The 27,189-nt window shown below is 39.2% G+C and overlaps 1 protein-coding gene across 2 annotated transcripts; it reads left to right on the top strand.

Moving 5' to 3' along the window:
* The first annotated feature begins 608 nt into the window (after positions 1 to 608).
* LOC149068006 (uncharacterized) lies at positions 609 to 24,605 on the top strand. Of its 2 annotated transcripts, XM_089251551.1 has the most exons (13): positions 620 to 672; positions 4,280 to 4,528; positions 4,632 to 4,705; positions 4,804 to 4,917; positions 7,072 to 7,107; positions 8,561 to 8,634; positions 17,512 to 17,584; positions 18,421 to 18,514; positions 18,772 to 18,886; positions 18,986 to 19,262; positions 21,218 to 21,445; positions 21,567 to 21,596; positions 23,093 to 23,392. In XM_089251551.1, coding segments are annotated over exons 1-13 (1,560 nt in total). In that variant the 5' UTR covers positions 620 to 671; the 3' UTR covers positions 23,288 to 23,392. The 2 variants fall into 2 exon arrangements, with proteins under 2 accessions (XP_089107678.1, XP_089107677.1); XM_089251552.1 differs by lacking the exon at positions 7,072 to 7,107 and having other exon boundaries at positions 609 to 672; positions 23,093 to 24,605.
* The last annotated feature ends 2,584 nt before the right edge of the window (positions 24,606 to 27,189 follow it).

The raw sequence follows: 27,189 nt of genomic DNA, 5'->3' as shown, positions 1-27,189 counted from the left end.
CCGCCGTTGCCCAGACTCGGTAGGTAAAGGACTCCTTTCTAATGTTCTTTGCCCGGATTCGAACTCGTCGACCTTGACGGGAACCTTCATAGTGGAAGACGAGCATCTTACCACTGTGTCACACTGCATTTTTCAGAATAAATGCATTCAGATCACGAAGTGAAACTATTGCAAACAAATATGTGAAAATTTTGCGCGATGCAGTCTCTCTTTCACTTGACGGAAAATATTGAGTGGGGTGGGTAAAAAAAAAATTATATTTTAATGGATGATATGATGAGAAACAGATTATTTCGATTTCTCGAAATCCCCACACAAAAGAGCTTATTATAAAAATCTTTTCAAACTTAGAGATTGAAAGCAATTTGTGTTATTTTAGGAAATTTTGGTTAGTTATGAGCCATAATTGGCAATTTTGCCGTAGTTTGGCAGCTATTTAGCGACAATTGGCAGTGTCCTGTATTTTCCGTATTTTTTTTTCCACGAAATATGGTCACTTTGAGATTGAGGAGCAAAAACATGTAGTCAAGTCCCGTAAACTGTGTATCATATGGTCAACGTATCGCATAGCAAAAGGTTACGAACATCCCGATTAGTTATTTCTGTTTACACAATTCTACGGGCAGTCAAGACCGTCTTCATTAAAATAGATAGTTTACGGAAGACATGAAAGTAAGTTAAACTTGGTCTTTTGTTTTTTTGTATTTTTCCGCTTGGTGCTACCCATGGTCGGTCCGTCTAACACCGTTTCTGCTAATGAACATGCTAATACTTCCCTGAATGGTGAATTTGTTGGATGGAAAAGCATCGCCATACTCTGTTATCGATCAAGTGTTACGCCGGGTTTTCCTAGGGATAGGTTTTTTTGCTTCGCGTGAACCGAATTAGATCATTTTGCGCCGGCAGAAACGTGTTACATAATTACGCTACGCGTTTGGGTTTTCCTAGGGTGGCGCATCAGATTAGGACGGCTATATTATATTATATGGCCTTGGCATCAGTTACTCTGTCGTCTGCATGCTCCGGTTTGAAGAGAAGGAAAAGAAAACAACAAAAATGAAGGGATGATCGGTGAAACGCGCGGCGCACGACGCATTTGACTCCTCCAGAAGCAGCCAGCCAATAACGCCCGACGTAAAGCGCTGTCGTGAGCCGTATTGCGCTCTGTAAGAAAACAGCCATACTGCTTTACATACTATAGTTTGTTTCAGGTTAACTTTGCAGTGGAGAGAAAGGTAGAGAGTGTATTCCTTCGCCGCAAAATATAGTTCCCATACATCGGAGGTTTATGATGATCATTTGTATAGAATATTTCAAATTTTATGATTTTGAAAAAGATACTGAAAAAATACCGTTTTGAACCAATGTATATTTGTTTAAAAATTTTAAATTAGAAAAATATTGGTTACCATTATCAAAAATCCATGGCGAGCTCAAGAACATTTTGGCGCGATTTCCAAGAAATTTTCCCCGCCAATATTACTATCGTGCTTTTTTTTTTTTTTTGATTGCACATTTATATAATATTTCGTTGAATTTTTTCTGATACAATTTTTCATTCAGTTTTGCATGTAGCTATAGGCCTACACACCCAGACGAATATTCAATTAGTTTTTTTTTTCTCCCGAAAATAACCTCCAACGAGTTCAGATATTCACTCATAGATTACAGGAAGTGTCCCTCTTTCACGACAGCGCCGATACCGTTGTGAGAGGCTCTCTTTATGGGTGTAGGTTACGGTTCCAGACACCCCCCCACTTTTTTTTTTATATCTATTTCTTGCCGTGTTCGTGGGATAGGGGTGGTTTCTGAATTCCAATAGCCGATAGCGGAATGTGTTGACATAAGTAATGTCTATTTTTCACCCACACCAACGCCATCTCCCCCACAGTAGAGGCTGTTCCTCCAGATGCCCCTTCAGTGTCTCTCCAGATAAATATAAATAAGCAAGAGAGAGAGACCCACAATGGTTTAGGCTTGCAGTGTATTTTTTCTTCTGTGGCAGTTGTATCTTTTTGGCAATAATTGAAAAAGAAGAGGAATTTTGGATTGCAGATGGCCTGATGGAACACATGTTGGAGCAACAACAATTAATAAGTAATAGAGAATTCGATAGTTCTACAACTTCAAGTGAGGATTCCATAGAATGGGAATCCGTAAAAAATGACTAAAACTGTAGTGATAACAAGTGGCATCGACATATATGCGTTCGGGTGGGTGAGTGACGGAAATTTTTCGGCAAGAAAAGGGAGTAAAAGAATTTTCTAAATTTTTCCTTATCATTTTTATTATTATTTGGGGCTATTCCCAAATTCAAACGTCGAAACCGGGTTAATAGGAGTTACTAAGATACTTTTCAATAAAAAAAAACGATTTCAAAAACCGCAACTTTGATTTCTGAAAGTATCGACAATGATTTTTTTTTTTTCATTAGCTAATTTTTTAATACGAACTGACTCAATTTTTTCTACAAGCATTACGTTACACGTAAAAAATATTTTTTTCTGCGAGATTGGTGAGAATCAGCCATACCTTACCGAGGCCACGCATCGATACATACGTTAAGAGGCTTTCATTGTCATAGCAACGAGTGATGCGGTTCCCTCGTAGCTTCCTCTTCACTGCAAAGTTTACCTGAAACGGACTATAGTGAGTGGATGGCGTGTCACGCTGGGGGATTCACGACAATGTCATTATCCACCGGGTCACCATTGCCAAAGTCAGTAAGTTTATACCCAGTTGACGCCAAGCATAGAAATTGAAATACAAATCAAAATAAGGGAAAATAATGTAATGGCATCTAAAAACAACCAAAATTTGTTTCAATATATGGCATCATAAAAAAAAAAAAACGTTAATTTTGTCGATATCATTACTCTTTGTCCCATTAAGGTTGCCATAGCTATAATTTTTGTGGAATTATAGGTAGTGTGTAAAGTAGCCATTTCATGGATAATTTGCCAACTTGGCGTGTACCTCGAATATGGGAATATGTTGCTTGTACCTGTGTGTGTGATCAGAATGTTATGTTTTTAATCTCTATCCGTTATTTAGTATAAGAATGTTGTTTATGTTTGTTATTATTTTTTTCATTGTTTGTTTTGACAGCCATAATATTATCTGTTGTTTGTGATGTGTTGGCGATTTTTGTCCTTTGGCGAGAAGAGCATCCGAAATCATGACTTTGTTTCACTCTTGGTGACTTTTCGTCATACTTTCAAGCATTTTTTTCGCCAAAAAAAAAAAATTGCCGAAAAGGGATTAGCCGATAGCTGTTCCTGCTTACCAATCATGTTTTTTGTGGAAATAATTGATAATTGGTATGGTGCCAGAAGTGTATTTATGGGGGGCGGGGGGCCTACGTGGGCAGTAAATTTAAACAAAGCGATAGACAAAAACAAACTACAATCCGAAAAAGACTCATAACTATGCATATGTTTCTGCCTAAAGAGAGGGGATCAGGTCAATGAGTGACAAAAACTAGAGAGCAAGAAGTCAGGTGAGTGAATGAGTAGAACAGTGAACTAGAAAATGAGAAGTCATGTCAGTGAGTGACCAAAACAACTAAAGAGTGAGGGCCCATGTTGGTGAGAGACTAAAACTGAACTAGAGGGGGTTAGGTCAGTAGGTCAGTGAGTGGCCGAAACAGGAAACTGAAGAACGAGAGGTCAGGTCAGTGAGTGAGTGAAACAGCAAACTAAGGAGCAGGGAGCTTTGTCAATGAGTGACCAAACGTGAACTAGAGAGTGAGGGCCCATATTGCTGGGTGACCAAAACAGTGAACTAAAGAGTGAAGGTCAGTGAACTGGAAAATGAGGGAACATGTGAGTGAGTGACTGAAAGAATGAACTAGAAAGAGATGGGACATGTCAGTGAGTAACCAAAACAGCAAACTAAAGAGAGGTCATGTCAGTGAGTGACCAAAACAGTGAACTATAGAGAGAGCATTTAGGCATGGTAGTGACCTAGCAAGTAAGGTACTAAAGTGACCTATTGTTTTAAAAGTATGTGAGGGACCAAAAGAGTGAATTTGTGACAGAGGTTTATTTACGGGGAGAATCTTAACAGGCCTTAACCCAGGATGAAAAATTTGAGGAATCAGTGGTCAAAAGAATCAAAACAGAATGGGTAAAGTCCGGCAAAACCATAAATTTTCCACCTCTGCTTATTACAGGCATTGAAAATAAAAATTCCAGCTTTGTTGTCTAAAAATTACTTTTTGTGTCCATTTTTTTTATATGTGAAGCTCTCAATGATATGATTTTGAAAACTGTTGCAGTGGCATCTCTGCCTCAAGGATGGCACGGTCTGAACGGGTCAGCAAAGAGGATCGCTTCAGGAAAGACGGATTATTCAGCAAGCATCTCTGCGATAAGAAAGAGGTGGAACGCTCCGCAGTCAACAGACGCACCGAAGACCATGCTCCCAACATTACGCAAGGGCTCCGTGTCTAACGTCGCTGCGAATAAAGTCCCTCCTGCACGAAGGAACAGCAGTGCCAAAGCTGATGGTTCGGCGAATTTCAAAAGTAAGATTTCCATAACTCATAGTTTCTCGTGTAATGAAAAGGTTTCAGTCACATTATATGAGTAAGGAAAATATTCCGTTGATTATCTTCTTTCTTTTTCAAGGTCGACTGCCTGAAAGCTCTACGAACTCTGCAAAAACTAGAGAAGCTCAGAACGAAATAACCAGCCTGAAGAAGGTGAGGGTTCGAGAATTTCCTCAATAAATAAGATAGATATTTCAGTTTTTATAAAAGTCCAAAAATTATCCTTCGAATAATCGTATCCGTGTATTTAGGAACTAGCGACTGTCAAAGCTGAAAATGCTGTTATAAAAGCAAGGTTGAGGAGGATCGATGACGAGAACAGTCAGAAGTTGCGACTCATCGATAAACTTCAAGCTGAAAAAAAGGTAAAAGAATCTGTTTCTCTTCGCCCCCCCCCCCATTTGAATGCAAGATTAAATCATCTGATTCTTATGCGATAATGAGTTATTGTTCAGTTAAATATCATACAAATGTTTTAAATATAATTGTGGCAACACAGGTAGCACTATTCTCTATGACATACAGGCAATACCTTCAGTGTAACCACTACCAACATCCTGCATATTTTTGGAAATGCATGGGAGCTGTTGAATGCTAGCAGTATTTTTGTTGGTCTCAGCGGTGCAGAGCAATATTGCTGGGGCTGGTTTATGGAAAATTCACTCACAACTCACCTATGTGTAATTCACCACTGGGAAAATTCACTCACAACAGCGTGGCACAAGAGCGTGAGTGGTTGAGCGAGTGGCCTAGTAAGTCAGTGACAGAATGAGCAACCTTGTTAGTGAGCGACAAAGAGTAAGTGACTTAGTGAAAAGGTGAGCAACTTTGTGCTTCTGTAACATTGTGAGTGAGTGATGGAATGAGCAGCGTAGTGGCATAATGAGCGACTCACATGTGAGTGAGTGATCTAGTGAGCTACCTAGTAATTCACTTGCTTGCTTTTTCCACTCACTGACTTGCTCATTCACTTATTCACTCACTCTCCCACTTCCTTACTCACTTGGTGACTAGCTTGGTGGAAAGACTCACTTGGTGACTCTTTCCAAAATATGTCTTTGTAACAGCCAGTTGTTAAAAACCTTCGTATGGTAGCGGAGAGTGGCGTCATCCTTGTATAAGTTGCCATCTGGTGGCAGCATCATCAGTTGTGAGCTTGGCCTGAGTCTGGTCCGGCCGTCCATGTACGGTCCCTTTCAGTGTACACGAGCTCCAAGAAAAGATTGAGAGATTCGGTTCCTCTTTAGTCTAGTGGTCTAGGGCGTTCACCCGGAAAGTGAAAGGATGTGGGTTCGATTCCCCGCAAGGACAGTTGAATTTTCTCTCTTTCCAAAATATATCTTCGCAACAGCCAGTTGTTAAAAACCTTCGTATGGTAGCGGAGAGTGACATCATCCTTGTAGCGTCCTCATTCCTTCCACTGGTCTCTGGCTTGCTCAATTCCTCCCTCGTTTGCTCTTCCACCCACTTTATCGCTCGCTCACTCGCTGATTCACTCGCTCACTAGGCCCACTGTTTGCTAAATTTTCCTTTCAGTGAATTGTGTTGTAGTGAATTATTCAATTCCATTGATGAATTGTTAACAATTAACAAAATGCATTGACCCATCGTGCAACCATCCAATACAGTAACATTTCTTTAGAACAGGCACCGTGTAACTATTCATAACATTCCTGAATGGGTTTTTTTTAAAAATCCTCATTCCACCTTGGTTTTAATCTGCAGTCACAGTTCAACTTTTATTCTTATGCTTTAGAGTAGGGGGGGGGGGTCTTCAATGCTTGGCCTGCCTTGCTCTTTGGTAACATGTTAGTAGCATAGCTTAGTGGCAGTAGCCTTCATTGAAAGATGGCCGATGGCCATCCCCCCCCCCCCAAACTATACACACCTGTGGTGATTCACCCATCTCGTTTGAAGAACTAGTGTTCACTTATGGGGAGGCACTCCCCTGCATCGATGAATAATGAATGCACAACTGTTTTTCTTTCTACATTTAACAGTACTGTATTTAAGGAAAATTAACTGTCAACAATTCACGTCAGAAAATTCACTGACGACAGTTTGTCACCTGTGAATGAGTGATCAACTGATTGAGCAAGTCAGTGAATGTGTGAGCAAGTGAGTGACTGAATGAGCTGATGAATAAGCTACTGAGTGAGTGAGTTGCTGTATTAGTGACCGAGTGAGTCAGCGATTAAATGTGTGGCCATACGAGTGATGAGGGACTCACACTTGCTCGGGACTATGAGCCCGAGTACTGCACATTTGTGTTCCATTAACCGTCCAATCCAGAAGGACACAGTTAAAGTGGTGTCGTTATGTTATATAAGCCATCGAATGCTTAACTTTTGGAAGTGGGTGTACATTGCGTATTGCGTATTGTAGTGAAGATATATTGGTTATTGTGGTGTACCGAGATTTAAATCAGAATCCAAATTCAATTTCCTTTTTTATAACTCATATTTGTATTCCGCAAATTACTTCAGTGCATAATATTCTTGTGTCTTATCTGTGTGCAGGCTGATTCACAAAACACGAGGAAAAATAAAGATTCAGTGAGTATTTTAAAAAAAAGGCATATCGCTGCATGCATTTTTTCCCTTCTTATCAATTTTTGAATTCCTGAACATTATTTTTGTGGTTCGTTACATGGCCGATGGAAACAGAGAAATTTTTCTGTCTTGTCATCTTTGTGCAAGTTTGAGGAATATTTTTTTCGCCATGTTTATATCGTTAATACAAACTTGCACCTTTTTTATGTTTTTGTTTTTGCATGAGCATGCTCATGAATATAATGTCTTTTTTTCTTTTCATACTGAGCACAACTCAGGTCTATTGCCATGGGTGATTTACTACTTACTCAGTTGTGCCGGAAGTGTGTGTATCTAGTGTTGTATCTGATTTTTCAGTGCTGCGATTTATATTTCAGAAGTGAGTAAGTGTAATGATTGAATGTTTGTACGCTTGTTGTTCTCTGTGGCAAGACTTTTTAACGGGGAGATTGGCTCGTTAGGGAAAATATCGTAACTGTTTCCTCCTCGGATTCAAGCCCGGGACCGTGACAGCAACCTTCATGGTGGTAGACAAGCATCTTACCACCACGCCACTCGGGCAAATTGGGGAGATTGGCTGGCATTCACAACTCAAAGTTGGGAACCACAACTTTAGCCGACTACCAGTGGGATTCAAACCTGTTCTGTCACTATGCCTACTCGACCACCACAGCGGCGAATATAATGCCTGAGAAATTTAATTTTCTGGATGTTATGCCGAAATGAATATTTGGAGAGAGAAAACAAAAGTAATTTGTCTCCTCCAGGAACCAAACCCAGGTTCCCCCTTGTATACTGGGCAAGTGTGCCAACCATTACACCAGAGACACACTTTTAAATTCCTTATAACTCACATTATTGGTGTGAAGCGCCGGGTGGAGACATTGCAGTCGCTGTGGTGGTCGAGTGGGTCATAGTGACAGACTTACATCGCGAGGACCCAGATTCGAACACCTCAGTGGTGTCAGCTGAAGCTGGTATTCTGTGGTTCCCACATATGTGAGCCAATCTCCCCGTTAAAAAGTCTCACCACAGAGGGCAACAGACCGACAACCGTACAATTATTCAATCATTCCACTTCACTCATAATTAGAAAAATTGATGGCAAATGGCAACACTACACATAACAGGCATTACACAGAAACGAACTTCATGTTAGGTTTGCAACACACATATGCACATTCTGGCATGTACCGATTCGTTAGAAATGCATTAGGGGGAATGTGTATGAGTTGCGTGTATAGTTACGTAGTAGTAGTAGCCTGCCTTAACTACAGCAATACAGCAATTTTCACTCCAGATGGCGTTTTGTATTAAGACATAACAAATATTTGTTTTGGCATAGCATCCAGAAAATTCAATTTCTCAGTATATATTTCTGGCCAAAAAAAATATCAACTGTTAATATAATGTTAATGTCTGTTTTTTACTCATCACTAGTGTTTCCGTCTTTCAGGAAAATGCCTTGGTGCTCAGGCAGAAATGTCTTAGGCTTGAAAATGCTCTTAAAGAAAAAGACATTATCATAAAGTAAGAAGACTTTTTCTTTCGTGGCTGATCTTCGGAACTCGTTTTGATTACTTTTGATGTTAATTTGCCGATTTTAGTGTCATTCGAGTTCTATAAGGGTGTGAAAACAAAACAGTGGTTATAATTTGGTTTATTTTCGTATGAGTGTGGTAACATTTTTGTGTAGAGGTAGAGCAGAGGTGAAGGGCGGAAGAATGAGGGCGGAGTGTAGAGAACATGCACTGTCACTGACTCGTGCCCAGGACTAGCGTTTCCAACTGTGTGCACTCACTTTCCTGTAGTATAGTTTCTTTGCAATGATGGCATGAATGGAACCGAAAAGCACTCCCATCTTCTTGCTGATGTCCCTCATTGTGCGTTGTCTGTTTCAGCTGATTTTAAGGTCGACTTCTTTCACCTAAGCATCTGTGATGACGAGTTGACCTTGACGGGGTCGCGCATCATGATTCACAGATTCCTCTCCCTCATGGAAAAGCTTGTGCCAGTCCTGCATATGCATCAGTGACAGTGCATGTTCTTTGTACTCTGCCTACATTCCCAGATGCACTTCGCAAACTCCTTCTGTGGGATGCTTTTTTTTTTAGTAGCAATAGTCAGAGCGATAACTTGAATATCAGTAAACTAGGGCAAGCATGCATTTTGGCGCCTCCATGTAATGTTGAAGGAAAAGTTAAAGTGTGAAATTTGCACTCCTTCTGGTCCAGGGCACCAGATCCGCCTGCTCCCCGCCTAGTTGCAGCACTGGCAATAGTCATTTGTCAAAAAGGATGATGCTAGCATTGAACAGTAAAATGCAAACGAAATCCCTTTAATCCTTCAAGCGGTTTTTAAAATTTACCGGATCTGCATTACAACTGCCACATTGAAAATAAAAGTGTGTTAAAGAACCTGAGATATTTCAGGGTGACCTACCTTTCTTTTAAACTGAGCTCAACTCCAGTCTATCGCCATGAGCAATTTAATGGGACCTAACAACATTCTGAGTGCATACATGGTAGTGTGCATGAATTAGTGTTGCCATCTATATTTCAAATTGTGAGTGCAGTGTGATAAATGAACATTTGTAGCTTTGTAGAGCTGTTGCTGTCTGTGGCGAGACTTTCTAAAGGGAAGATCGGCTAGCATTCACACCTCAAAGTCTGGAACCACAGAAAACCGACTTCAGCCAACTACCACTGTAGCGACGGTGGGGATTGAGCCTGGGTCCTCACGTTGCGAGTCCATCGCCAAGACCACTCTACCATCATAGCTGCTATAATGTCGGGTATAATCAGGGCCATAGCAGCTATAATCGGAGTGATTGAAATAAAGCAGATCAAGTTTGACGAGATATCTCGGAATTGCCGCTGTAAAAGTTAAAAAGAAGATAGACAGCACATTATTTACATTGGACGTTGTAATTTACAAATTTTGCATTGTGCTTTTGAAAGTTCTCTTGAGGGGGGGGGGGTGCCATTCTTAAATAACTTAAATGAGTCTCAGTGGTTATTCCCAACTCCTTGTCCTTCTTTTCATAATTTTTTGAGTGGGAGCACCGATTCTTACGTGTAACTTAAGAATCCAGTGATTGGCCACAGTAAGTTACAAATACAGTAATAGGTCACAGGAGGTGGGAATTATGTGGGTAACTTACCGATAAATGAGTAAAATCATATTGTCTCTTACCGATTTAGCAGACGGTATCTTGTCTAATTCAATGTAATTGGTAAAGTGCGAGTCTGTGAGCCTAAAGGTCTCTGGTCAGCTGCTAACAGATTTGATGCAATTTTTTTTTACTTCTCTTTGTTTTCTTTGCTGATCTTTCTGCTCGCGTGTAGGGAACATTGTACAGTCAAACCTCTCGCTAATTTCGAGATAGAGTTTTTTTTGAGTGAAAAACAGAAAACATTCCAAAAATGGCAAAAAACTCAATTGATAAAAACTAAAAAATACCGTACTATATATTACTACGTACTAATGAAGTCATTGGTCAAGTTACACAGTCAATGTTCAATCACACTGTGCAAAGACATTGATATATATGTGCCTTCCAAGAACTGCAAATATTTTGAGCCCTATCATCTCAGTTTGCTCCAAAAAATGGTGCAGCATTTTTACAGCATTTCTTTAGCATTTTTCACACTGCTACTTCTTTTCTAATTTCTCTGGAGTATCTTTTGCTGTATTTTTGTCACCCGAGTCGTCCATACATTCAGCAATAATTTTGGTATCAGTCAAGGTGTTTGTCGTAAACACTGTTTATTTGCACAAAATCGGAAAATGAAATTTCTAACTTCAAGTGTTTTTAGTAATGCCCTAATATCAAAGAAACATTTTATTTTCTGGATGTTATGCCGAGGTGAACTCGGAAAGAAAAGTCATCTTGTCTTTGCTGGGACTCGAACTCAGGTCCTCTTGCATACCGGGCAAGCATGCTACCATTTACACCACTGGAGACATTACCCTGCCTTCCTTATTTCACGCAGTGTGGCATAAGACTGAAGTAGAGACATTAGTAGCCTCTCTTAACGTCACGAATTGGCTCCCAGGTGGGACAGCTTAAAGAGATAGATGGCTTTTTCTCACGCCACAGTGCACGTGAAATAAGGAAGGCAGGGTCGTGTCTCCAGTGGTGTAGATGGTAGCATGCCTGCCCGGTATGCAAGAGGGCCTGGGTTCGAGTCCTGGCAGAGAAAGATGACTTTTCTTTCCGAGTTCACCTCGGCATAATATCCAGAAAATAAAATGTTTCTTTGATATCTTGGGCTGAGAAAAAGCCATCTATCTCTCTAATGCCCTAATGTTCTGAAATTTCACCTTCCGCATTGTTCTGAGAACCGTTGAAATTAAAGTGAAAGACCAGATTTGATTCTTCATCACTGAGATAACTGATTCCAAATCTGCAGCTTTCTTGAACTAGTTTTGAATTGTCTGTTGGCTGACTTTTTGCCATGCTGAATAAGCCATCCACATGGCATCAACCCCATATTAGTCATTATATCCGCCTATGATTGACAAGATCCATCAAACACAATGGGCTGTACGGATAACCCTCTCTTATCAGTTCCTTTCACTTCTGAAGAAAAGCCAGATTTTACCTGAAAGAAGAGGAATTTCCATGTTTTCTAAGTCCTTTCTTCAGACCCTTCCAGCTCTCATAGACCACAATGTTATTAAACCCTCGTTTACTTGTCGCTAATTTCGGTTAAGTCGTCACTATGAAAAAGTTTGCGAAAGAGGAACAGACTATTTTTATGGTTCCCATTAAAAAAAAGAGCTTGTTAACAGCCTTGCCATATTCTTAAAAGTCACCATAAAATCCTATTTACCCAAACGGAACAGTTTAAGTAACGAAGTTACGCTGGGGAAGTTCATTTGTCAACTAAGGTATTTGGAACATTGGGAACTGTTCAAGCTAGATCTCATTTCTGCCTGGGCTCCATTGGAGAAACTGGGCAAACCGCGAGACACCCAAGCTCTGCCGCAAGAGGCACCGTAAATTCAAAGTGCAACGGGCACGGATAATAAATAATCATAGAAAGCATGGACTCTACTAATTTAGGGCTTGAAATTGTCATTCTTTCCCAAATAGAGGCCTTCTGTTTACTTTTCCCTGCCCAGGGCTCCTCCACCAAGTCAAAAGTGTTTGAGATTACTTTGTAGTTGCATCATGAACTACTGACCAAGAATTAAAACACTAAAATTAAATTTGATGTATATGTAAAATTAATGTGCAATAGAGAGTTCTGTTATGAAGAAAAGCTGACTATTCAAACAGTTGCTCTGGTAGTCTAAATTAAAAATTACTGGTATAAATCAAAGTGTACCAGTACATTTTACCACAACAAGTAATAAGAGATCAAAAAAAAAGGTAAAAAGTGCTATTATTTTTTCTTTTGCAATCTATAAATTTTACTAATATTGTTATTTTGATTCATACTTTAATAAATGTCATATTACTTTAAATTTATGCGATTTTCATAACATTGCACATTAAAACTCACGGAACTCCGCTTAAGTCGTCACTCCGCTTAAGCCGTCATAATTTTTCGATAACTTGAGGTGACGACTTATCGAGGTTTTACTGTAGTTTTACTAATAAGTTGAACCCTGCCTTCTGTGAAGGTATCATCGCTTACTGCAACCAATCACAGGATTCTAAATTTTACATTACACGTAGCAGTGTTAACTGTGTAAACATTGCTGACAGGCCCTCGAGAGCTTTGATTCACTCTCTGGGAAGTGATCCAGTATTTCCCTTCTTTGGCTTAGGGCTATTTATTCAAACTAAATTAAAACTTAAATTTAAAAAATTAAATTTTAAAAACACTATTGTTCCAAGACACAGACCTGGTACCTGTTCATTTATTTTTTTCAAATGCCACCTTTTTGCTTCAAGGATGTTCATATTTTAGCTGTAATTTGCAATAACATTTACAGTCAAACCTTGTTAGTGCGTCACCCGGTTAACACGTCATTCCGCTTAACGGGTCACTTTTTGTAAGTCCCAATTGTCCTCAGGCAGGAATTGGCACAGCTATGGCTTACTCCGTTTAACGAGTCACTCCGCTTACTAAGTCATATTTTTGGTCTCCCAAGTGTGACTCATTAACCGACTGACGGTCCTGCACGTATATGTACGTGTGAAGTTGATGCCTTCCAAACGGTCCAGGCCGTATTTTTACGTGTGAACTTTTCGACTTCCAAATGGTCCTGGCCGTAAATATACTGCCTTGCTTTCCCCCCCATAAAGAATCACTAAGCTGGCTTAGCATACGCCCCTCTCCTTTCTCCACAAAATGACCATTGTACTCGCAACAGCGCTGGGCGTTGAAAACGACAACATGGCTTCTGCCTCTTCAGTGGGAGGGGACAGTTTTCAATTAACAGCTCTCGAATAGTCAGTTCAAAGAAGCCGTAACCTTTTGTAAACGAGGAGGAATTTTCAGAAAGTATAAAAAAGGCTGCTCTTCAGCAAGAAATGCCCCACCTAAGAGGCACGTCTTTATCTTATTATAGAAATTCTTATCACTTGATTGTAGGATATGTACTGGCATTCACTTTTATTTTGGCATGAAAAAAAAAAAAAATTACATCGTATTAAAACTCATTGACTGCGAAACACTGAATGCAAGATAGAGATAAACAGGATCCCCCCCCCCGAATTGTGACATTTTGGCTTTTCAGTGATTTTAATTTTTTACAGTATAAGCGAAATTTTTTAATTTTATTTTTCATTTGTTTATCTTTACCTCTTTATCACTACTCAAGTACGATACGACAGAACCTCAATTATCCGATGTGATTGGAAAGCCCTACATCAGAAAACCAAATACAGTATCATGTTTATTTACGCAGAGCATAATTGATACCAGTGTTTCTTAACTCCTTTACCCTACCCCCTGTAACCCTCTTTGGACCATGTTTTCTTCTCACTTCTAGCTTTCTTGTTCCCCGCCTTTGCCTGGGCCCCTAACCTCACCCAGCAGACAAAACCATTTCTAAGTATACAAACTATTTTCTTTTTGAAAAAATTTATAGTGAAAGCGAAAATTTTATAAACAGACTGTCATAGTGTCTGTCAAGACTGTCATGTCTCTAGAGTCCAGCGAGCTTCCCCCTTGTGAAGGTTATACGCTGGGCAGTGATGCCAAGATCGCACCCACCCACCCCCTCCCGCGTGCAAAGTGATATTCGGGAAGGGGGGGGGGTTCAATATTTCGATGGAAGTAACAGCTTACATATTTACATACTTTATAAATTATTGTGTGCCAGAATTTTATCATGTAGGCCCCATGAAGACATTATACCCCCGGACTATGCCTGGATCAGCCCATACTTGTGAACCAGAATTGAGCGAATGTACACAGAGAAAGCGTATGGGAACGTATGCGCATCACATTTGTGGTAAAGCGTACATAATATGTATGAAATTCTGTTAGCTTTGCAAACTATGCCATGCTAATGTTCAGTGAAATCGAGAAAGCGGCTCATTTGCAATACCTAAATCCACGCATGTATTCAATCTCTGCAACATTTCATTGCTTAGTTGATAATTTTCAGCGAGTACCAGTACTTATACGAATATATACATTTTTATATCATTGTTCATCGCTTCGCTGAGCAATGCTCAAAAAAATAAATAAGGCAAGGGCACTCGTGCGTGGCTTTTTTTTTTTAATTTTATCGGTTATAGTAAGAATTTAAAAAAAAGGAAGTGGAAATAAATATAAGCATGTTATCACACACATTGTTGACCGGTCGTGAGTAAATTCGAACTTTCAAGCAGGATAAACCTGTAACCCAGCGATTCTCAACCGGTGCTCCGCGGAGACTCGAGGAAAATAAAACAAATCAGTAACTTTGATAGATAAATAAAAAATAAGAGGCCTACAAGGTTCTACCATAAAAACTATATGCAAAAAGTGCTTCTCGAGTGAAACAGTGCTCCGCCATAGAAATTATATACCGAAAAGGGCTTCGCGGGTCCAAAAAGGATGAGAACCGCTGCTGTAACCGTTCATTAAGTTGAAAAACTACAGAAAACGAACTTTGGTAGACCACCACTCTGCCGCCAGTGAGGTACAAACCTGGATGCTCGTGATGAGATCCCAGAATGATGTCCACGCGACGACACAGTAATTCTAGAATATACTAAGTGGTCACGGGTGAAAATCCAGTAAAAAAGTATTGTGCTGTAAAAGCTGAGCCACGGCTTATGATTAAACATTCGGTACAAAAAAAAAAAGAAAATGTGCAGCTCATCTATCAATTCCTCACACTTATGTGACAGGACATGAATAAGCTTTACGTGTTCATCAAGCACAATGCCTCAACATTGAACGAGAAAAAAGTACACTTAAATTTAAAAATAAAATACAATTTTTTTATTGCATCTTTTGGTCATTTATCACTGTGCAAACGAAACATCCAAATGGTTGACTGACTTCTTTTTTTTCCATCTAAGATAGTGATCTGGTGGCCCAGCCATTAGATACGTCGGAAGAGTTACGAAACCGTGGGTGCTTGACTTGAGCTTTACATGGAAACTATTGATCCCTGAATGAATTTTGGGGGCGCTCAGATCAGTGGTACAGAATACTGTAGGTACTCGAGCACTCACTGCACCCTCTGGCTCCACCCCCACTGCCAGTCATCCCCCCTAAATGCCAGAATTTTACTCATATATTGTGGAATCTTGACTAAGTACTGCACTGTCAATTCCCTTCCCCCAACCCACGAGAAATTTCTGGCAACAGCTCTTCCAATAGCACCATTGTCCACATAATAGTAGAAAGGTCTTACAGGTCTTGAGGTCAAACAACCTAACATAACATTTATTTGCACAATAGTGTTTTTAGGAAGAAATTTAACGATCAAAAACAGTTCAGCTCCTGGATGTAAAACAGGCCACAGCAATTGAATTCAATGAGTGAGAAAAACTAATTTCTTAGTAAAATAATTACCGTACTCCCCCACATGAGCTGGCATGCCGGGAAACAGTGAGGCAGACCAGCATGCTGAAAATATCCGTATTTTCCAGAATGCCAATAAATTTGATTCACGGATTCTGGAAAATTCTTGAATATTTTTATTTTTTATTAATTTCTTATCAGGAAAATAGATTATACATATACACGGAGCCAACAATGATGGCTCTTACTGGATGTTAGTGAAAACAAACAGTTGAATATTTAATATTAGAATGAATAACTGAATGGGAGGAAGAAGGAAATGAAACATTTCAGAGAGAATCAGAAATATTTCTCAATGTCGGTACTGTAATTGAAAGAAGTCAAAATTTGATTAGTCTTCTATACATGTGTATGAACAAGGCCGCAACGAAGTGCTTGGTCACCCGGGGCAAGCGCACATTTTTACGCCCCCTTGTAATGGTAAAGGAGAGGTTCAGAGGCTCCGGAGTACGAGACCCGTCTGCTCCCCCTAGTTGCGGCCCTGTGTATGAATGAAGGCTGACAGTTGAATTCATATCAGATGGCATAGAAATATTAAAATTCAGGAACTATGTAAGCAAAATACTTTCTTTTCAAAGTTTTATGAACACAAGATAATGCATAGATTCAATTTATTCATGAGGAGGAACGAGACAAATTAATATTTAAAGAAAACTGATTTTTGAAAATGAGGAAGTGTTATTTAGAAAAATATATACACATATATATCAACTTTATTCGGAAAATTCACTGATTCAGCTGAATGCATGCTGGGATCCTATTATAACCTCACTTATTCTGGCATGCCGAAAGTGGCCAAGACCACAACATACAAAAAGCTGGTTCCCCTCGTGTTTTACGGCATGCCGGCCAATGCGTGGGAATACGGTAAGTTTATTAAAATTTTTGAGTAAAATAATTTAGTAGTTGTTCAAATCAGCGCTCATGTAATCACTTTCATTTTGCCCAGATCTTTACTTGAAAAGTAAAAAATACGTTCGCAGAGGAATGGGAAAAAAGACGAGCCCACAAAAAGCCAAGTATTGTACTTAGTTTGAATCCTTTTACGAGAGAACACACCTTTTCTTTTCCTCTCCTACAAAGAAGCATTCAACACTGGGCGGAACAAATATTTTAAACCACACAACATTAAATACGATATCCCGCTGTTTGTACGGGGGAAGGAAAAATTGTTGGATTTTTTTCGAAGCAGTTTTGTGACAATTACCTGAACCTTTTTCAAGTAGATTTTCTCAACACCCTCAAACCGTCAGTCGGTTAACGAGGTTTGACTGTACTTATTGCCAAGCAAAATGAGAGTTGTAGTGTTCGATTTTTTTTCCCGTTCCATATTCACTTTTTTTTCTGCTTCATTTATGTTGTGTTATCAATTGTGAACGCGACCATTAAAATTGACTCAAAATATTTCCCTTATCGTTTTCAGGAAGATGGTGGCCGAGATAAAATCAGTCAAAGAAGAAGAGCTTAAGGATTTAGTCGAAAAATATCGGAAGCAGGTATTTTCTTTTAGTCGTCATCTATTGTAGTAGAACCTTGTTAAGACGAAGTTGGTGAAAAAACACTGAAAATATTTCATGCTAGCTATAATATCCGGCGCTGCCCAAGTTTTCTTCAGTTATTGGGAGGATTGAAAAAGCAGCAAGCCATTATATATGGTTTAAGCTGTTATACATATACTGCCAGCATTAAAGAAATGACAAACCATTGTAAAGGCATGTGCATGTCTGAAACACATTACTATGGAACCACGGCAACCAAAGTAAACATTCTGAAAGTGATTGTTGAGGCTCTGAAACCATTGTTGCCTGACAGTTTTTTGCCCCTTTCGGGCATTGGCCCAGCTCTGATGAACTTCTAAAGTAGCCTTTACTGTGTTAAAGCAGGGTCCCATTTGGTATATATGCAAAATTTGGCAATGTTAGATTTAAAATTGTAGATTTGTATAAGGGAGGTTGGCTGATAGGTGAGGTTTTGAGAAGAAAAACCACTTCAGGGCAGGCTCAAATTCAAAGTGGGGGGGGGGGGTCAGTTTATACATAAGTATATACAGTACATCCAACATAGAAATAAACTTTTGGTTTTACAACCTGTTCGAGTTCGTAAAAATGAGCGTCAACCTTATAAGCATCCTCAAAACCTGATTGTTTTTTACTTGGAAATAGATTTAGCGAGTGACCGACAAGCATTTTTTAAAAATGATCATTATATGCTTGTACCTTGTCATAGAAATTAGAATTGTATATGCTTTTGTTATGTTAAAACAATGCCGGTTAAAGGCACATATTGGCGCTAATATTAGGGAAATTTTAGTAATACTTTTTCCTCCATCTAGTTTGGTCTTGGTAATGGACTCGGGAGTGATTTCTTCAAAATCCACAAAATTATCCAGCCTCCGTCTAGTGGCAGAACACCATCTTCGAAACCAGGTTGGTGGAAACTTTTGCACTGAATCTCTCCAGACTGGAACTTGCTGACATATCTGACATAAATTCTCATTGGTAGTACACAGTGGCACTTTGTAATCCGAAAATAATAATGTAGAATTGTGGGCCAATGTATTTCATTTGATAAAATTTCCTGGATGTACAATCCGGAGCAGTTCAAGTGTCTAATATTGTAAAGCACTGCTGTATATCGCTCTTCATTTTGGCTCTTGTTTCCATGGAAATATTTATTTTTCCAGGACGTACAAACATCAGGGACCAAGCAATGAAATCAGAAGCTCAGAAATTAAGAGACATGCTTCACAAGTTGGAGACCGAAAACAAAAACTTGCTTCTGCAGATCAAAGAGCGAGAGTAAGTTCTCTGTCTTTTTTGTCCCCCCCCCCCCCTTTTGATATAAGAGAAAAAGCTTCTAATAACCATTCAATTGTACACAAAATTGTGTTATTGTAGGCAAGAGATCCGAAGGTTGAAGCTACAAGTTCAAAGACAGTCCTCGAGACCACCCTCTAACCCATCGTCAAATCCCACTTTGAGTTCGAGATCGAGCCAACCGGACATCAGAACTAATGCTGTGACTTCTGCGAGGAAAGCGCCTGGTTACAGCGCTCCTGCATCCAGACAGCCAAAGATCAACAGAACAGAATCTGCGAGCATTCAGAACAAAAGCAGAGCTGCAACGAGGCCGATATCAACGGCAGCAGGGAGGACAGTTCAGTCCCAGAGACAGGTCTATTATTTCATTCTTCAGTTTCATACAAATTTTATGATTAGGAGCCATTCAAGTATTTTAGCCATGTTTGACCCCACTCCCTTATCAGAGGTCATCAGACCTGCCCCTACCTTCTAACGCATATTTGGATCAGAGACATACAGTGAGCAAATAATATTTCAAATATGGGTTTAAATATATAAAAACGCTTTAAACATGAAATATTAATATTTCCTGTTTAAAGCATTTTTAAGAGTTTAAAGAGTTTTTCCGCTTACAATGACCTTTATGACGGTTTTTGTAAAAGCGTTATAGGCAGGATCCACTAATAACGTTAAATCCAAGTACTCATTTATTCGCACCTAAAAGATTTAAAATTATAAAGACTTTAAATTATTGAATGGGGCTGAGGCCTATATTTTCATAGATTCTAGATTTATATTTTCATAGATATTATAGAGAGGCTATGTTCAAACGCTCACCTTCTGCAGCAGGGTTTTTAAGCTAGGTTTTTTTTTGGGGGGGGGGGTTGCTGAGATTTTTCATTCTTTTGGGCCCCACTATAGTGAATTTGTAGATTGAAAAACCAAAAAATGATGAGAATCGTCCTGAGCCCTATTAACCTCACCCTGTGGGGGGGCTGTTAATGTCAGTATTAGTGAGGAAAACCCAAGATGTGCTACAAAAGTAATGGAATTAATTTTCTTATCCCATTTATTTTTAAATTTTCACTTACCAAAATATCTTTTTTTCAAAGATACAGCCATTTTTTAGTCCACGTCAAGCTTGCGTGTTCCAGGACTGAAGTAAAGAAAAGGGAAAACAAGGGCTAGAAAACGATGATTCATCCTATTCGGTGGCTTGTGCTCTATTGTGCGTTACTAAGAAAATTGAAGGGTTTATCCCTCTCCCTTGCAAAAAATTACATGTGTGCCCTTAGGCGCTAGGGGTATATTGCAGTGAAAAGGCAGCGTGACGGCCAAATCGAGTGGAATCTCTATATAACCTTGGCAGGAATACAATTGACTCTCCTCCGGCTATGGCTTGTTTATTCTTTTGACCTTACCAGCAGAAGAAAGCTCAAGGTTGAACTTCTTCGAGTGCACCAATTTTAGCAAAAGGAAATTTGATATTAAAAAAAATAATTTAAAAAAATTAAGGATTAATAAAGAAAAAAAGTGAGATAACTGGAGTTATGTTTGGTTGAAGGTTCTTGGGAGGGGCGATTGCCCAATCACCTATTGTTTGAAGGCTCTTGGGAGGGGTGTGATCGCCCCTCTCTGGATCCGCCACTGCACTTAGCACATTCCCAAATTACTTAAGTGATCTGCAACATATTTATGGATCACTTGAGTGATATGCTGCACTGTTCCAGAGCACAAAAGTGGCCCTACACACATCTCTAGAGCACCTCAGTGACCCGCATCACATTTCTAGAGCACTTAAGCAGCCCAGACACATTTTCAGATCATTTGACGTATCTGCAGAACATTTAGAGATCAATAAATAGGCTGTATAGAGGACTTATCAATAGGTCAAATATTAGTTCATGTGCCCACAAACTAGGGAGAAGTTTTCTTGTTTTTGGCACCCTCAGTGTCATTAAGAATATTTCATACTTTTATAAAGGGTAGTTGATGACATAAGCATCATTCAAACCCTAAACCCCTGTTCCCCCGTGCCATCTTAATGCATGCGCCCACCTGGGCACGGCCCGGGAGCCTCGTGAAAAGAGGGGCCTCACAAAAACACGAACCAGTTTTTGAAAATCAAGAAATTTTTAACAATTGGCCAGGTAGAGCCTCAGAAAAATTACTTGGTCCTGGGGCCATGATGCTTTTAAGACAACCCTGCCCCCCCCCCTTTCATTGATGCTGATGTAATACTTGAATGACCCTTTAAATGGCAACCTCTGTTTTCAAATAAATTTTGTACTATTTTGTGTATACATATATTTGTTTTTAATTAATTAGGTGAGAACACCAGTTACGAAATCCACCCTGACAACACCGGAGCCCACGTTCGTTGTGAAGAAAGCTCAAGCAGTGCCGAAGAACAAGCCATCAACTTCGAGGCTGAAAACCCCACCGAAGCCAGCGAACTGCTCTGAAATGTCAGACATAGAGAGGAAAGCGCAGAGAATTAGGGAGAATATTGCTGCCCGTAAGATTCAGCAGGGCTGGAGACATCACAGGAAAATGGTACTTATCATAGTTCTTCCTCATATGAAACAATGAACAAGTTCACAAAAGAATGCATTCTAAGCATATTTATATTCATGCGCATGTTGTGATAAGATACCTCTTTTTTTTTTCATTGCAGATGAACGAAGGCGCTTCGAAGGAAAAACAGGTATATCAACATCCAGAGATGGCAATCCTTAAAATACATAATAGCGATATATCGATTCAGCTATGGATGGCATTGACCACCAAAACAACCACATTTCTCATGTTGCGTGATAATTATTGGATAAATTTTTTTAAATTCAGAATTTATATTTTTTTAAACCATAATTAAATAAATAATTTATTATCACATAATTTTAACAATGTACTATCAGACTATTAATCGTAGGAGATCGGGAGTCCTCCCTCAACCACAAACGCTTTGGGATAGTATTACAGAGCTTCGCCCCCATAAACTGCAACTGTAGGGAATGACCACAGCTCTCACTGTAGTGATTATCTTTATATTGATTCACAAAAGAGATCATTGCCCCACCCCCCATGACAGCATGAGCAGCAAGCCATCATAACATGATTAAAGCGGAATCATTGTTTTATTGTGTATCCATTAATTAGCGATTTTGCTTTTATTTTGTCCTGACGGTTCTCACGCTGTCACATGGGGATCTCTTTTGTGAATCAATATGAAGATAATCACTATAGTCAGAGCTGTGGCCTATGTAGTCCCACCTCACCATGTTTGCAGTTAGGAGACAAGCTCCTAAATCCCTCTCTGATTAGCAGTCCAATAGTACCCGTCTTAAAGAACAACACAAAAGAATTTATATTAAAACGTGATAATATTTGATCAGTTAATAATTAATGAATTGTGATAATTAATTAGTAAGTGTTTGGAACTAACATGTTTATCGTGGTTACTTGATTCATTAAAAATAGGCTTTCACTGTTCTGGGTAAATTAATTAAGGGACGGGGGTTCTGTGAAAACCTTGGGCCAGAGGGCTCTGTGTCTGGATATTCGAGGTCTTGGATGGAATTCTAAGCTATTTGTGCTTTGTTAACGTCAAGTAAAACGTCAAAGCCAAAATGTAATTAAAGTATTTTTAACCCATTTTGAGGCCCATATAGTGGCCCGGTGCGGCTGCATCCTTTGCACCTTGACTATATTAAATTAATATAATTTAAAACCAATATCAAAGTAAGATTCATCGAAAGACTGGTTATTTGTGGGGATGAAGATTACAAGGAAGAAAATTCATCACTGTCCTCACGGGGACTCGAACCCGGGTCTCTCGCTTGCCGGACGAGTGCTCTACCATCTAGGACATGTCATTCACGAGTTATTAGTTGATTGTTGATGCCGTCCATGTACGGTGCCTTTCAACATATATATACGCTCCAAGGTTGAAATATTCTACTGCTTCCATAGATTAGATGGTAGAGCACTCGTCCGGCAAGCAAGAGACCGGGGTTCGAGTCCCGATGGGGGCAGTGATGAATTTTCTTCCTTGTAATCTTCATCCCCACAAATAACTAGTTTTTTGATGAATCTTGTATTGACAAGTGGAGAGGACATTTCTATATGCAATATCAAAGTAACGTAAATTTTTTAAAATCACAGCTTTTACCTTCATTATCATGTTTTTTGTTGTTTTTTTAGGCCGTCATTGCAATATGCTCCGAGCTGAAGAAGCACAGAACAAGGAGAGAAAAGCTCAAAATCTTCCTCCAGGAAGACCATAGCGGATCGTTTCAGTTGTCCGAAGGTGAAAGCGATAGGATCGGGCAAGAAGTACTGGTGGCTTTTGAGCGTCTCTTGTTGGAAGAGAGTACCCCTAAAACCTCTCTGAAATGACATTCAAACCGATGTCAATTTTTTTTTTTACATTTAATGTGTGTATCGTTTGTGTTCCTCTTCTCACTTATTCAATTTGAATTCGTAACACATTTTATTTTCACCTTCAACCAAAGTTTCCCACTCCTATATGTTGTCACCTATGCACGCAATTTTATTTTCATTTGTACAAAGCATTGAATAATGTCGCACCAACCCGCATTTCTTTTCCTTTTTTTTTGTATAAGCATGGACCAGTTTTTAATTGGTGTATTACGACCTGTTATCGTTAGCACGTGTTTTTGTTAGTTTGAATGGTTCCTTGTTTTGTTATACCGATCTCATCATAACAGGTATCTCCTTGCAAATTTTATTTTTCCAGTCTTAGAGAATCGGTGCAAAAAAGTCTGTCGTAACTCATGTGAAATATTCATGAATAACAGTGACGGGTATCTCTTGACCATCAACGATGGTGTCATGACAGTTCAGTGCAAAACAATTCAGTGTGGCGCCAATGCAGCACGAGACAGTTTAGCTCAAGACAATTCATCGCAGTGATTGTGTTTCGTAAATAAGTCCCTCTTCCCCCTTTTTCCAGATAATGCTACTGAACGAATTATGCCTGATCTCAATATTATCATCAGTTTTGCAAAGCCTTCAATGGTGTCGAACTGATACCATAGTTCTACGGCAAATTTTGAGATAATCTCTCCTACGATTTCCTCATGTTGGCTTCCCAAACAAGGTGTCTTCAAAATAATTTACAATATCATTTAGATCTTTATTGTGTCTGTAGTGTTCTCTTTGGGAATGCTCTGATATCTTCAATACATTTTTTATGACGACGACATATTTGTGTCAGAAAACTCTACCCACGCCTTATTTTCTAAATCATTTCAAAGCGTTTTGAAAGTGTGTTTGCCAGTCATAAGTCTGGAAAAAGTGGGAAGGGAATAATTGAAAACACAATCACTGTGCTGGGTTTTCACTGCTGTAAATTTTCCCGTGCAGAATTGTCATCACACTGGATTGTCTATGCTAAATCGTCCATGCTGAATTGTCATAGATTCTCAAAACTGCGATAAGCCACCCTAGAATTTTCTCTGGCTGGGTAAAGAATGTCATATATTTAGTGTTTCAGTGTTGAATATTAAGACAAGTTTCTTCCCTTGATCCCGATTAGTTGGCAAAGTCAGTTTTTTTTTTTTTTAGTTTTTTGTCGAAAGAGGAATGCTAGGCTACAAATCGCAATGTTACATAACCTCAATGGATTTCGATATCTTGTTTAAAAAAATTCAAGTTGGTTGATCATGTCGAAATAAAAAATTAAGCTTGTGTGCTATTGGCTAACATGAATCGTAGAAGTGAAATGGTAACAAATGAGAAAAGTATGATCAAGTATCAAAACTCTGTTGCTGCATTTCAGTCTAGCACTGTAGACAGGGACGGGCTTAAGTATTTTTACGGTTTGGTGCAAAAACAGCTTTGCGGCCCTCTAAAATGGAGTTTCCCAATCCCCAGTAACCGTGCTCACCAAATTTGTGTTAATACTCGAGAATGAATATCAAACTACTGTTTCATGGTCGCAAAAAAAGACCATTTGAGAATAAATTTGGGTAATAGTGCCTGCTGCCGAGCAGAAAATTTTCAATTATGCCCTTAAGCACTTGAAGACTGTTTGGGTTACAGAGCCATTCATCTACCCAAGGCCGCAACTAGATACTCTTTCAGCCGGGCAAGCATGCATTATGATTTATTTGTGTAACTTTGAATAATTTTAAAACAAGAGTTTACCACCTCCCTCTAGACTAGCATGTGGGCACAAGATCACCTACGTCCTTCTCTTGGTTTGAGGGAGGGAAGGTTCTGTGAAAACCCTAGTCCAGAGGGTTCAATGATTTTAGAGCTCTTGGATAGAATTTTGAGCTATTTGCTTTGTTAAGAACGTTAAAGTCAAAATGCAATCGAAGTATTTTATCCCATTTTGCAACCTGGTGAAACCCCACCCGTTTGCACCACCTGCCTAAGTCCTGCCCTATGTATAGACACTGATTTGGTCGTGGCTTGACATTGTTATGCCTAGATTTCCCGTGTTTGTTTTGTTTTTTTTATTTCATTGTGGTCTTGTTTATGTTCTGATTGCCATTATGACTGAAAAATGTAATAAGCGTGTAACAATTTTCTACAGGGTGGTTCAGAACTCATGGGCGAAATTTGGAATAGTGATGAAACACGTTTAAACAAGTGATTTTTCATTTAGTCGCAATGTCGAAAGTAATTTAGTCGTAATCCCTTCTCAGTCTAGCCAGTGCTGTAACTGAATGCATAAAACACTGGTTTTGGCACTTATCTTCATTTCTATCACAGATTGCAAAAGGGATGGAAAGATGGACATGCATTTTGTGTATGGTGCTGCACACAGATTGTTCCATAAGCCGAATGGCTGTACTAGAAGGGTTTTTTCCCCCATGCCAAATCGAAAAATCTTCCAGTATCTGTGCGAAATAGACTTGTTTGGTGTCTTCACACTCCTGACATCGCCATGTCTCCAGCATGCTACCGACGAAGGGTCCAGTTTCGCCATAGACACTTGTTGCAAGCGCTCAAAGGTTTTCTATTATCTGATTGGTAAACACTACAGTACAGTCTTTGGACTTCGCAGTAACTTACATAAAATGAAAGTCTGCCTTTCCCTGATTCATGAAATCAACCATCCATGGTAGAAAGATGCTTTCAATGACAGTGGTGTCTGACGTTATGACTATGCAGTAATCATAATGCTTGTCTAGAGGGAAGGGAAAAGGAAATCAAATGTCTAGACGTGTTTTAACACTCCTCAAAGTTTTACCAATGTGTTCCTGCATATGTGAAGATATTTTCAACATTGTCATCCCCATATTACGAAGCATATTACCATACAAGTCTTCTGTAACTTAGCATCTATCTGAAAAAAATGTTTGCACATTTTACATATAACTTTCTGCTGCGTGAGTACTCATGCGTAAATTATCTACTAATTATTACACACAATTTGTGACCGATACATTCTGTGCTGATATCATAAAATACATTGTTAAAATAAGCTGCTGCTCGTTTTTGTAAGAAAGTCAGCAGCATTTTTCGTTTTTTTTTTTTTTTTTTCATTTCAATCAGATTAGGTGCCATAAATGAGGGATATCAAAATATTTTGTATTGCTGCTATATTATTTTATCTGAAGATATATTTTAGAACATCTGAGTCATAACAGGCCATATTTTTAGCGGGAGAAATAGAGTTCCTAAATTTGTTTGTGTCAATGAATGTACTGCAGACATGCCAACTTTTAGGATCCGGAAATCAGGAAATTCTCTCAGAGGCGAGAGAGGATTAGAAGCATTTTCCCCCATAGCTGATCAGAACAATTTTTGTGAAAATACTCCAAGTTATTTATGCCCTCCACACTTGCTATAGGGGCAATCACCTCCTACTTGGTGAAAAAATTGTATTAAAGCATAGGCAAGAGAAGGGGGTGAACATCTGCACACCCCCCACCACCAACAAAATGTAGCATGTGTGAGAGCTGTTTTGGTGAACAAAGTGAAAACTCGCTCACACTTGGCAATGCTGTGCAGATGTACATAGTTTAGTATGCATAAATTTAATACGACACCAAATTCACAGCAACCATCAAAACGGGTGTGTGAGGTGTTTAAAACCTGTGGGTCTCGTCTTTCTTTGAGCATTGTGTCAGAAATTTTGGTTCCTGGATTATTTCTGTGGGTGCTTGAGCGTGCACAAGTTTATTTCTTGAATAAAACCATATCATGTGGTCGCCACAAACAACAAAAATCAACATACAAACAAGTGTTGTCCCCAGTTTACCAAAAAAGCGAAGAAAATCTTACAGTTGCTTCGACCTGTCAGTACATAAAGCCTTTTGTAA

Source organism: Pholcus phalangioides, unplaced genomic scaffold (genome assembly GCF_987345545.1).
Source record: "Pholcus phalangioides strain wild (caught in Gottingen) unplaced genomic scaffold, Ppha-v1.0 ptg000027l_1, whole genome shotgun sequence".
Classification (NCBI taxonomy): Eukaryota; Metazoa; Arthropoda; class Arachnida; order Araneae; family Pholcidae; genus Pholcus; species Pholcus phalangioides.
Note: the sequence above shows the minus strand (reverse complement) of the source record. Positions and strands in the feature narration are given on the sequence as shown.